General features: G+C 36.0%; 2 protein-coding genes across 2 annotated transcripts; one reads left to right on the plus strand and one right to left on the minus strand.

Moving 5' to 3' along the window:
* Positions 1-4,324: 4,324 nt before the first annotated feature.
* On the plus strand, positions 4,325-7,517 carry LOC133517699 (GDP-fucose protein O-fucosyltransferase 1). Its single transcript, XM_061851068.1, has 4 exons — positions 4,325-4,502; positions 4,627-5,079; positions 5,178-5,463; positions 5,640-7,517. Exons 1-4 carry the CDS (start codon positions 4,406-4,408, stop codon positions 5,938-5,940), a joined length of 1,137 nt encoding a protein of 378 aa, XP_061707052.1. The 5' UTR covers positions 4,325-4,405; the 3' UTR covers positions 5,941-7,517.
* Positions 7,518-8,869: 1,352 nt separating this feature from the next.
* LOC133518301 (large ribosomal subunit protein uL29) lies at positions 8,870-13,183 on the minus strand. The gene is made up of 3 exons (XM_061851975.1): positions 13,038-13,183; positions 12,413-12,549; positions 8,870-9,119 (listed from the first exon to the last, which is right to left on the minus strand). Exons 1-3 carry the CDS (start codon positions 13,038-13,040, stop codon positions 8,888-8,890), a joined length of 372 nt encoding a protein of 123 aa, XP_061707959.1. The 5' UTR covers positions 13,041-13,183; the 3' UTR covers positions 8,870-8,887.
* Between the last annotated feature and the right edge of the window lie 652 nt (positions 13,184-13,835).

The following is a 13,835-nucleotide window of genomic DNA, read 5'->3' on the forward strand; positions in this document are numbered from 1 at the left end:
TAATTAATTATTTTTCCAACCAAATTAGCTAAGATTAATTTTGGGACATAATAAAACCCAACAAAAGCTATTCCAATAAAAAAAGTTCAAATTTAAGACTTCGGTTTCTATTTCTATGAAGGCCGATTTTCAGCCCACCGTGAGGCATCTCGTCAGTTAAGTACCTATCCTATAGATGGCAAAACAGAGCAATTTAAATAAGTCGAGTAGGCGTTATCTAACGATTTAATTGGCACCTGGCACATTTTACCTACGTGAGACTTTAATTTGTTTATGCCTGTAATCGATTTATTTACTCGATTAGTATGTAAATTTAACTGCCAACATATCTGCTCAGTCATAAAACAAGCCGCACTGCCATTAAGTATCCAAAACAAAACTGCCCTGGCTATGATCTCGCGATCATACAGTCGAACAGAGAAGTTGAGAGTCGCTATTATAGAACATGTAGTCGCAGACGAGCGTTATTTAATACCTTAGTACATCTTATACTGTTATTAGAATGCAAAAACTTATTCATTTTTTACATCCTCATTTCTCGATAACGGGCCCGAAGTCAGTCATGTCAAAGAGCATATAATCACTACGTTTTAGTAGGATCAACTAGGGGGCCTACCGCAAAAATCGAAGTTCGTCAATTGCGGGCATTTTTCTCTTTCACTCTAATTTCGTCTTCGTGAGAGTAATAAAGATTCCCGCAATTTGCGAATTTCGGTTTTTGCCTACCTTTGAAAGGTAGAGGCAAGGAACAGAATCTCCATATACCAAAAAGTGTCCGACAAAAAACCATAAATAGGTGGCGCTACAAAGTGAGTATCATATTCTTTGCGCTACAATACCTAGAATACCTACTTAAAAATCTAATCATAGACAGCGCACTTCACTCCGGAGAGATTTGGAACTATTATTTATAGCTGACAGCTGATGTCCTACCGCGAAAACCGAAATTCGCAAATTGCGGGGATCTTTCTCTTTTACTCTCACTAAGACGTAATTAGAGTGACAGAGAAAAATGCCCGCAATTGACGAATTTCGATTTTCGCGGTAGGCCCTCTGGACACTTTTGCAACAGTTCTGCCTAAGGAGATTCTGTTCCTTGCCTCTACCTTCCATACTACCACCAATGTAGTGATTATCTTATACCTTTAAACGAGCAATTCTTGTATATATATATTTCTGTGATCTCGAAAACGGCTCTAACGATTTCGCTGAAATTTGGTATATACCCAATCGATCTAGATTAGTCTTGTTTGGGAAAACGCGTGTTTTCGAGTTTTCATGCGTTTTTCTTTCGACGCAGAATATGGTCGCTAATTTCGTGTTGCCGGCCACTGTCCGTCTGGCCCAGCGGGTTAAATTAAGACGCGGAATGCTAGAAACGAGTGTTACGGGTTCGAATCTCGCCCGGTGACTAACTTTTGTTTTTTTTTTTTATATATGTTCAAGTTTATATAAAAAAAAATATTTTTTATTGTTTTAGACAAGTTTAATTTAGTAAAAAAATTTAGTTAAGATTATCACCTATACACCACCATATTACAATAAATAGTTATACTCGTCACCGAGCAACGCTCGGTCGCCCAGGTACTATTAGATTATATGCTCTTTGCTACCACCGATGGTCCAATGTCACTTTACTTGTCAATTGCACGGACTTAAAAGATTAACCGGATAGGGTACAATGGCCAAAAAGTGTGTCCACATGAGGAGTCAAGGTGGGCCGTTGCATCTTTAACCGGATAGGGTACAATGGCCAAAAAGTGTGCCCACATGAGGAGTCAAGGTGGGCCGTTGCATCTCTTTCTAATTAGGGTGACCATGAGTTATATGTATATATGTATCTGTGATATTAGGATAACGTGGAATATATAGTTTGGCCAAGATCTTTTCTCATTTCTGCATAGTCAGAGAGAATCTTACTGTCTTCTTACTGTGATAGTATTATGGCCCCTGAAAAGAGATGGATATAGTTTATTCTCTTCTGTAAAATGCTTCTCAAAATCTTACTTAATTTAGTCGTCCTAAAAGCTGTTACTGATAGCTGATAGGCTTACCGGACCGCCACCATGATCGATCGTGAGGAAGGTGGTCCGCCGTAACTTCTGTCGATATTCGTTCTCGCTTACACATACTAATAACTGGGGGCCTACCGCAAAAACCGAAATTCACAAATTGCGGGGATCTTTCTCTTTACTCTCACTAAGACGTAGTAAGATTGACAGAGAAAAACGCCCGCAATTGATGAACTTCGATTTTCGCGGTTATAGCCCTGGATTCCATGTGGATGAGATTAATATTTTCTAATTAAAATACTTAAGGTGTTACGATGCCGGATATGTGTTTGAAGATTAATAAATGGCGGCCGTTAGCCGCCACTGTCGAACTCAAGAATGGTCACGATTTTTTATTTGTAGTCTGCCTCTTTCGCATACATAGTATGTTCATATGCGTGATGGCTTACGTTTTGCATACTTTAACTATCTTTAATTCTTTAAGCGTCATCTTCTCATCGTAGATCTGTGATTACAACTAGTTTTCAAATTTACCGCCCTTTTCTACTGACGGAAATGTGTGTCCAACCTATATCGAATCGATTAGGTATATATAAATAGTTAGTAAAACCGTTTCGGACTTTGGATTTCAATTTTGGCAATGAATTATTTTGTAATAGCTATCATTCCACCAAATTAATCATGCCGAAGTATAGACATACCTAATTAGATAAACTTACTTAAATACTTAATAAAAATGGTGTAAAACTGATTCACATCGTGCCGACATCATGGTCACCCTAATGAGTTTGACAATTATCGTCTTGTATTTTTATCGTAAAATAGGGTTGTTTCCATCTACAAACCTTAGGGCAGAATTGTATCCCAATAAATTCTTTTACAGTACATATGGGGCTACTTTATAGCACTAGTGCGAGAAGTAGCATATTACGTTACTGTGTCGAACATTTAAAGGGCCATATGTACTGTAAAACGTTGTACGATACATGTGCGAATAGGTAATTCGCAACTCGTGTCGATTTAAAACACTCCCTTCGGTCGTGTTTTAATTTATCGCCACTCGTTTCGAATTTCCTATTTTTCGCACTTGTATCGTAATGTACTATTGGATTATAAGAACATGTTAAACTACTTTTAGGGGGCCTGTAATGACCATATTTTTGTAAATATTGAATTTAAAATATCTTTTGGCACACGTCACGTGACCAAACTCGAAACGTTATTGAAGATCCTGATGACGTCACAACTCTCGGATTGACACTGTTGACAGTTAGGCGATAAACAACAAATGACAAATGTCAGTTGACAGTTCGTATCTTCTACGTGTGTATGTAGTTATGTGTCAAACCGTGAACTGTGACGTCACACAATTTTCAAAGAGCGTTTTGGGCGCGAAAGCATCTGTCAAAATCTATTTTGTTGATTTAACATATTTAAAGCCGTTTTTAGTATAAAAGTTGAATTTTACAGCAACTTTTAGGTAATATAGAACGTAATACAAGCGTTTCAAAAAATTGGAAACAACCCTATTGAATGATTGTGATACACCTGAGAAAATATAATACCACAATCACATGGTGACGGACGGTAACACACACTGTCACGCTCGCGGTCCTTCCTTTGATTAAAATAGTAATCGTGAGATTTGGCTGCATCCGCAGTCGTCTGTGTGTATCTGTGTTCATCTAAGCTGTGTAAGTGTGCGCAACGAGCGCGCGCTTGTGATAGTGCAATAAAATTGATAGCGACTATTTACTGTGTATCACTATGTGACTTTTTGCGTGTGGTGGGTAGGTGCTAATTGACAAATACAAACAGTTTATTCACTTAACTTTTATTTTCATTCGTAAATAAATACAATTTTTAATACCGCATACACTTACAAACTTTTTAATAACACCACCTCTGTCCGAATCCGAACTTTATAATTTTATATAAATTATATTGACACAGTTTTAATATTTGCGCTATCTAGTGGCTCCCGTAGGAACTTCTTGCGAGTATAATCCATAGTGATCAATATGGTTGTCTGCGCCGCTGCTTGTGGTAAACCTCTAGGGGCGACAGGTGTCGCTAAGTGCGACTGCGGCTTATCTTACCATAAAGCTTGTGTGGGGCTTTTTAACATTGGCAACATGTGCGAGTGAGACACCGCGCCCCACTTTTGCTATCTCAAGTGAACCGTTTTCTCTAGTCTGGTAAGAATTTCTGCCTCCGTGATAAGGTTCAATTTACTATAACAAAAAAAGTTAGAGTGTGCTCCATTTTATATCTCCATGGTCAATTGTCATTGTCAAAAACTTGATCGAAATGTGTAACTGAAATTCCGACTTTTACTTTTGTGTTCAATGAAAGGAATAAAATTAGTATTTTAATTAAGTAATCTATTCAATATGTTAAATTGCGTATTATTTTTCTTATTTACTATAGAATTAGCTTGTTCTGATGTCCAGGATAGTAATGGGTACTTGGTATACTGTCCTTGCATGGGTAAGCAGAAGCACCTTTTTTCTTCCAAGTTGTACCGGCATATCTCATTTATTAAACAAATTCAGTACTTCGCTATTAACTACTCGGCAACTTTTCTTAATTTTAATCTTATAATTATTTACAGGCAGGTTTGGTAATCAAGCAGATAATTTCTTAGGCGCCCTAGCATTCAGTAAAGCCCTTAACAGAACATTGATTTTACCTCCATGGGTTGAATACAGGTACGGAGAGCCGAGGTCTAGGCAAGTTCCTTTTGACACTTATTTTAAACCTGAAGCTTTAGTCCAGTATCATAAGGTGATAACGATGGAACACTTCATGTCTGAAATTGCACCAACTCTCTGGCCAAGTGAAAAAAGAGTAGCTTTCTGTTACACTCAACGACAAGGAGAACAAGATAACAGTTGCAATGCAAAATCTGGTAACCCTTTTGGCCCATTCTGGGATACATTTAATATAGACTTTGCAGCATCTGAATTCTATGGGCCCTTGAATTATGATTCAACCAATGCAGTCATGATTGAGAAATGGCAACAGAAATACCCAACTTCAAAATGGCCAGTGTTAGCCTTCACAGGTGATTTCCTTACAGCACTTAGCATGATCAAAATTGACATGTTTAATTTTTATTTTCCTCTTTATCCATAATAAGAGAGTACTATTTTGTTCTCTCAGGTGCTCCTGCCAGTTTTCCTGTGCAAAGTGAAAATAGACCTTTGCATAAGTACATGCAATGGAGTGATGACATTGCAACAAGATCGAGGCAGTTCATAAAGAAAAACATGAGTGGGGGTGGTTTTCTTGGTATCCACCTTCGGAATGGCCAGGACTGGGCAAGGGCTTGTCAACATGTGAAGGACAGCCCTCTGTTGTTTGCTGCTCCTCAGTGTGTGGGCTATAAAAATGAAAGAGGGCCTCTGACAGAATCCATGTGCCTGCCATCAAAGTCGGACATAATTAAGTATGATATTAGAAAACTTAAATCAACTAGTTCATATTTCTGTTTCAACCTGTCATGTATTATATAAGAGTAGTTGTTGATTGTTAGCAAAAGGATTATGGGCTAAAATAAGAAATATGAAGATAAAGGAGATAAATGAAAAATAATTTATCCTACTAATTCTTTTTTTTTTTCAGACAAATAAAGAGAGTACTAAAGAGATTGAATGACATAAAGTATGTCTTTGTGGCTTCAGATTCCAACCACATGATCGATGATTTAACAAATGCCTTGCACCGATTAGATGTATCTATTGTAAACCTAAAGCCTCCAAATCCTCACATGGATTTGGCAATTCTTGGGAAAGCTAATTATTTCATTGGGAACTGTGTCTCATCCTTTACTGCATTTGCAAAAAGAGAAAGGGATGTTATTGGATTAGGCTCAGAGTTTTGGTCATTCCCCCACCGCAAGAAACAAAAACATGAAGAACTATAAAATAAGTAGCTTGGTTTATCTGAACAATCAGCAGAGTGCAACACCAACATTCAGTCTACAGTTTGTGGGTCACGGCATCCTGGATTATTATAGGTATATTGAAATACATTGGCCGACAATCTGCCATATAAACAAAGTTCCAGTATTACCTACATACCTACTATTACCTAGTCAAGGCTAATATTACTAACTACAGTCTTTTGATAAAATAAGGTTCAAAGTGATTCTGAATTGTAATAAGCTAAAAAAATAGGATAAGGAAGCATAGACTGCTGCAAACCGCATATTACATTCATTTCTTACAAGTATAAGGAGATATGCGAGTTATCATTCTTTGCTCTGTTGGTTAAATCTGCGCAAAACGCTTCTCTCACAAGGAAGGGTACCCAACTGTCCGACTCCGATTTGATTCATTTTGATATATGTTATAGAGTAGTCTAAAATAACGGACACGTTTTTTTTTAGCTGCCCAAACTCAACCTATTGGGAGAAATTGTCCTCCAAAGTACTAAAAAGTTACTAAATCTTCTAACTCCTATAGAAAGTGATGCTCAAGCAACTTGCTAGTTAATGGCTGGTTTGAGTATATGTTTGAAAGTAGCAAAAAATAATGAGCACGTGTTTTGTTATATCGGCTAAAACTCATTTTTTCCTAAAAAAATCGACATTCGAAGTTTTATAATATCTTATCACACATAAAGACGGGTGTTTTTTTAGGAAAACTTGAGTTTATGCAGATATAACAAAAAACGTGCTCATTATTTCCTGCTCTCAAACATATACTCAAACAAGCCATTAACTAGCAAGTTGCTTGAGCATCACTTTCTATAGGAGTTAGAAGATTTAGTAACTTTTTAGTACTTTGGAAGACAATTTCTCCCAATAGGTTGAGTTTGGGCAGCTAAAAAAAATTCGTGTCCGTTATTTTAGACTACTCTATAACATATATCAAAATGAATGAAATCTGAGTCGGACAGTTGGGTACCCTTCCTTGTCAGTTGAAAAGATTGATTTTCATCTTTCGCTTGCAGTGATATACATCACTCATTTTGCTCAGTGGATCTGTAGTAGGGATTGCAATCCGGTCCGGCGGATCCGGTAAGCCGGCACTTTTCAGGAGCTACCGGATCCGGTCCATTAAAAAAAAAACGCCTAAATACAGCATGCACTGTGCGGTTTAGATGAGGAAAAGGCGACGGATGAGAGGAATGAAGTTGAACAGAGCATAAAACGAATGAAAAAGTTTAAATTTAGTTAAATAAAAATATTTTTATTATGGCGATGACTGGGAACAGAAGTTGCCTTTCATGTTGGTGGCACGATACGACGATTACATAAATACTGTAATAGAAGGAAAAATTAAACGATGGAGATGCCATGGAAGGCATTTGTAATTTATGCTAAAGAGAAGAAAAGAGTGTCATAATGATGTCATAGGAGATTAAAAGTAAACAAATGAGCAGGATTAAGTCGGCGGTACTCAACCGACTAGAGTTGGGCTAATCAATATGTGTGAATGAATATATGATTGTAAGTATTGAAAATGAATGTATGAAATTAAATGATAACATTGATAATCTTTAGTTTACTTCGATTTTATATATATATATATATATATATATATATATATATATATATATGATAAAATGTTGTTTATTCTCTATTCAAATCTGAGAGAGAATCTTTTGTATTTACAATTTCATCCTATCTTATGCAATTTCCTTCATGGTACATGCTACTCTACGTCTAGCCAATTCTTTATTTGATCCATGTAACTTTTCTTAGAGAGTCCCTTTCCGCGATGGATTTCAATCGTACACTCTATTATTTTTCGCATGAGATCGTCGTGTCGTGTTCCATTCCCTATAATTTGACCAATATAATTTTCTGTAAATAAAAAAAAAGTAAATTTTTTAAATCATAGTCTACTTTACTACTTTCTTGGGCAAAAAATGAGGGAAAATTTAATATCATTTTGGTTAATAGTAAAATATCTTATTTTCTTACTAGAATGGATGTCAACGTTACAAAGAATTCAATCAAGGAATAGTTACGAAAACTTGTCTTTTCAAGGAGTTCCAATTCCCACCTCACATCCCATTACCGGGCTTTGGAAACTAATCAAATTTATAATTGTAAACGAAAATTTGAGCACTTTTGAATGGTTATATTATAGTAAATGACCAATTTCATATTTTGGTTTTTAAGTGATATTGACAATGTCACACTTTTTACTACTAAGGGTTATTTTATTGTTAAGAAGTTATTTATTAACTTCAAATTATAGATTTAGGAATACGTATTACGCAAAAAACTAGAAAAATATGTCATTTAATTAACTTTGATATCCCTATACCAAACCGGATCCGGCCGGATTGAAAATCAATCCGGTTTGCAATCCCTAATCTGTAGATTATATTGTTCACGTGTGAGTAGATAGAGATGTCAACCAATCAGATACACATAAGTGCGATCAAGACGGCGAATCACGCAATACAATCTTGCCATGTTTTCCCAATACCCTCTGAATTCTTCCAAACCACTCTGACACATATTCGCATTCAAATCAGCCAGCTCGAATTCAAATCACGAGTGGGAAAGAGCAAGCAATGAAAACTGAGATAGATTAGTTACTGAACAAATTAAATCATCAGTGAGTTTAATCAAAAGATATAGTTCATTTAAATCGCTCACTCGTAAACGACGCAAGTCTAATAAAGGTGCATCTAGATCGAGAGACTATACCATAAATGCAGGATGGGTTAAGACATGCAGAGGGCAACAGGTCTAAATAAATGCATCCGAATAGCACGTTCACCAAAATTCTCACATGATTCTCACGTGAACAGCATATTCCCTAGATCTAAACACACCTTGCCATAAATAATTTTTTGTTAATTTCAGATGATGAGAAAATAAAAGAAATCTAAATATTTAAATGATTTTATTAAGCCTTAACAGCATACACCCTTGGGGGGAAGAGAGACTTCTTTCTGATCTCTTTTCTGGTCTTAATCTTGGCTTCATGCTTTGTGAGGGCCTTACGCATAGCACGGGTCTTCTTGGGTCTCAAGTCCAGGGGCTTGTACTTCTTGTTCTTGTAGTGATTACGCAGGTTAACCTTCATCTTCTGGTGGTATACAATGTATACTCGGGCAATGGCTTTCCTTACCACCCGACTGAAAATATGTAATTTATATTACTTAAAAAGATTACTTTTTATCATCATATTCTGTACTTAGAAATGCAATCATCTGTACAATGCATCCCACATCCAGCTCTGTAGACAAACAACCAATTTCTCCCCATTAATAATAGCTTACAGTATATAATTTGATCAAGATTGAATCATTCATTCAAAACTAAATAAATACTTTTTTTGTATCCCACTTATTAACCTTTTGAACGCCGCTTAGGATGTCATCGGACGTGCCCGTGTCGCCGCCTATACTAAGTAATAACAAACTGTGTAGTGCTTGCCACATAACTTACGATAAAATATTTTATTGTTTATAGTTTACAGTGATTAACTTCATTTTTTACCACCTTATCATTAAAAAAAAATATTATAATAATTAAATCACGTTTACCAATGTCTTTTTTATGGTTTCGTCCCTTTATTAATGGATTGAATCTGTGAATTTTACCAGCTATGCAAATTTATTGATGGACTTTGCTACATCACTATTATTTTTTATTTCGTATCTGTGACGTCATGAGCGGTCTACTATTTCAGACATTGGCGAAGGCTTCATTGTATTTTCGTTGATAAGTTGACACTAGTAGGGAGAGGATTGATCACATTAGAAACGTATCGAATCTGAAAATTTCAACGTTGTTTGGCATAATAAATCATAAAATTTTACACAGTAACACAATTATTTTGATAAATAAATATTGTAAACTCAATATTATTATAGTATTCAAAGTTTTAAAACTACTAAACAGTACCTTCTTATATATTTTGTTGACCTAACATAACTTTGAAATATCGAGTAATCTACACCACTAAAATTTTCTAAGTTATATCTTTGACGTCACATGCGGTCTCATTTTTAAGACGACGGCGTAGTCTGTATTGATTATTATTGCGGAATATAATAACTTAGTAGGGATTACCGATGAACCACGATAACAGAGGCTCGCCTTATTTATCGATTCAAATCATCATCAAAAAATCAATCAAATCATTATCTATCATCGATGAAAAAAACCGACTTCACGAAACCCTGGAAGGTAGGCACTAGTACAATTCAAATATATTTATTTCTAAGTAATACCTAATTATATACTTACTTCTGCCATAACACGAATCTGCCGTAGCCAGAATCTGCCTTAAACAGAATCTGTCCTGAACCGAATAAAGGGGTTGGGTATTGGCAGTTGCTCTTTCTGCGGCCTCGACAACCGCGGCAACCTGAGCCCTACCTCTGTGCCGGCGGCACCCTAGGTTAGGTTTTTATAATGTTTTTATTGTTTTCGGCAATTAGGTACATGTAATCCGAGACATTTCCCAATTAAGCGGCTAAAACTATACACAAAAATTGAGAAATAAAAAACATGTTAACATTCTTAAATTTATTTAAAAGAACATATCGAAGTGATAAAATAGGTTAGCTAAGTAAGGTCAGTCGCATGCATAAATCTTACGTCGTAAATCTAAACATCGAATGAGAAAGTCGACGTAGATATTTCAATACCAATCATCGTCACATCACTGGTGTCTTTTAAATAAGACTTTGGCTACGAGACTTGGGGTAAAATCATACATAATCTAATGGTATAATTAAAGTTTATTTTCAACTAGAAAATATAATAAAATCAACAGATCAGTCTCACTGTTACTTAATTAACAATTACTGCGACTTACTTATGCAAAGAACCAAAGTAAATTTTATTAAAAGTAAAGAATGTCTTGAGAAAAACATGAAAAAAATTGTCTTATTTATCAGACTGCGGCGACACGAGCTGGGTATTGATTGTCTGATATATCAGACTACGGCGGTCAAAAGGTTAAATATGTTGAATATTTATTGTAATGCTCAATAGCACTTATAGACTAGATGATGATGATGAATTATATTATCGCCTCCAAGAGAGACAATATAGAGAGTGGTTGACTGGTAGAGAATGCCTTAAGGCATTAAGTCCGCCATTTGTACCTTCATGTATTGTGCAATAAAGATTAAATAAATAAATAATAATAAGAGATAAAGTTACTAAAAAATACCCCTGTGGCCACGTAGTCCGACTGCTTTTTCCGACTAGTCGGACGACGTGAATGTATTTTTCCCGTTGGTCCCCGTCTATCGGACTATAAGGAATCGCAATTCCACTCCGTCCGAGTAATCTACTCTCTACTTGGTCTTTTTAATTTCAGTTAGATCCACTATCTGCCTGCATGGATTCGCATTCCGCTTAGTTCAAGTGATCGGTCTACCTGGCTTTTTTTCCTGTTAGATCGATTAATCGGACTAGAAACTCACACCATATAGTCAAAATAATAGAAACAAGTAAGTAAAAAAAACAACTTTTTTTATCCTATGGTAACACAGTTTGCAAGATCATATTTACCATGTCTATTACACTTTTCATTATATTTACTGTATCATTTATTAAAGAAAAAGGCCTTTCGGCCGCGTATGTAACCGAGTTTTGTAACCAGGTACAAAATAAGAAAATTTACTATTTTCTCATAACCAGTTACAAACCAGTAATAATATTTAGAGACTTAGAAATATTTTAAATAGTTACCATTCAATAATTTCTGTTCTTTCGTTTTGTATTTCGCTAAGTTACCTAAAAAGACCTTTAATTCTTATTTTGTAACAAAACTTTTCACCCTTTCAATATAGAAAATTTAACTAATATAACTTGTTAAGTTTGCAAATAATTAATGTGACTATGTTGAATATGTACAGTTGTAGAGTAATGAACCCAATTATTGTCAATGGCGATAAGAAAACTTGAAATTCTTATTGTTTCCTCGTATTTAACAAAATTTGGCTCAACAAATCAATGCGAAGCAGTGTTGAGGTGCAACTATTGCATCTTAAGGTGTGATATTAGATATGTAGGTATTTATGTCATGACAATATTTTCTATATTGTTATTTGAGTAAATATATACCCACTTAATTAAAAACTTACGGCAACGGGGTAAATAAAGTCTGAAGAGTATAGTACATTATTGTAGAGGCCGGGATTCGTGGATAAGTTTCGTAGCGCAGTCCGACAAAGAAGACGAATCCACGAATTGCTGTTCCTGCCGAGGCCTATATAGTGCTTTTCTCCAAACATGCGAGGAAATCAGATAAAATACTCATAATTTAAACATGAACTATCACTCAAATCGAACCTTGTGAAGGATCTTCACATCAAAAACGTCAAGATCAATTTCCCTCTAATCCGCTATCTGATAGACGAACCAACGAGAAAAATAAATCCACGTCCACAGGGAAAAATACACTTACATTTTAGACAGCTTGGAAGCTGCTCCACCAGTGACTTTAGCTACTCTGAGATTTGTTAACTCAGTCTTCAGCTCTTCCAGTTGTTTGAAGAGCTCCTTCTTGTCCTTCGTACGCAGTTCTGAGCACTTAACCTTACCCTGAAAGAAAAGAAAATGTGTTCCATTACGTTCAAAACGTAACTGGGCAAAACAGGAGTGTGATTTAAAGTGAAGTTTCGCCTCGAGACTGTACGCATCCTGGCGATATATGCTGGAGACACTGTGTCCGGCCCTAAGAAAGTTGAAACGTTTATATAGTTTCCGAAATACAGTCGTTTTATTGTCTATGACAGATTGATGTTATAAGAATCAAAACAAACTGGTACATTCGACGAAAATTCCCTAGTAACACAGGAGGCCTGCAGTTTCCTGCATACTAAGGCATGAAATTTTAAATTAAAATAAAACGGAACACGGCACTTGAAAAAAAAAATATTTTTAAAACCGCATTCATTCACACTATATAGTCACTGAAAATATACACTCCCACATCAAAAAAAACCTCAAATTATACAAGCAGACGTTAAAAAACTTATTTGATAGTAAGATCGGCGCAATAAAAGAAGATTTGATAATATTTCACTAACCATTTTGGAATCTTCAAAATATTCCTCCGTCTGTCACCATAAAAGTTGACGTAAAGAACGTTTGCCATTGTGTTGCCATACAACTACAACGCGCGATAATATTAATAAAGGGATCCACATACTAGCAAAAGTATTATAGAACTTACCATTTGCACAGTTGCAACTGGCCCAAGCTACAGTAGTTTTCCGTTTTACGAAAAATCAGACCATCTTTAGAGTCAATTGCACTTGTAAATCGCACGTAAGTGTAACAGGGAGGCAACACGTCGAACTTGGTTCGCGGTAGGCTGTATCCTATATACTTACTTTACTTTTTGGTTGGCGCACGGGTTATTTTAAACGTCAAACTTGGCCGTTTCACTGCTGTTACAAATGTTGACCACGAGCATGTCTAATTTCACAGCAACGAAACGGCCAAGCTATACTGTTTAACCAAGATGATGGCTTTATAGAGTTAGATCTTGTAAAGTTAGGATTTATAGAATTAAAGGGTTAGGATTAACGGAGTAAAAGTCTTGGTATTAAGAGATCTGGAGGCCTACCGCGAAAATCGAAGTTCGTCAATTGCGGGCATTTTTCTCTGTCACTCTAATTACGTCTTAGTGAGAGTAAAAGAGAAAGATCCCCGCAATTTGCGAATTTCGATTTTCCCGGAAGGCCCCCTGATGACTTTTTAGTGTTAAAACTATAGGCGCATGTTAGTCTTGGTAACACTTTACATGAAATGTTTTTGGTGGGATACTTACTTTTGAAGCGGTGGTGGCCGAGTGGATATGGCGTCCGACTTTCAATTCGGAG

Source organism: Cydia pomonella, chromosome 5 (genome assembly GCF_033807575.1).
Source record: "Cydia pomonella isolate Wapato2018A chromosome 5, ilCydPomo1, whole genome shotgun sequence".
NCBI lineage: Eukaryota > Metazoa > Arthropoda > Insecta > Lepidoptera > Tortricidae > Cydia > Cydia pomonella.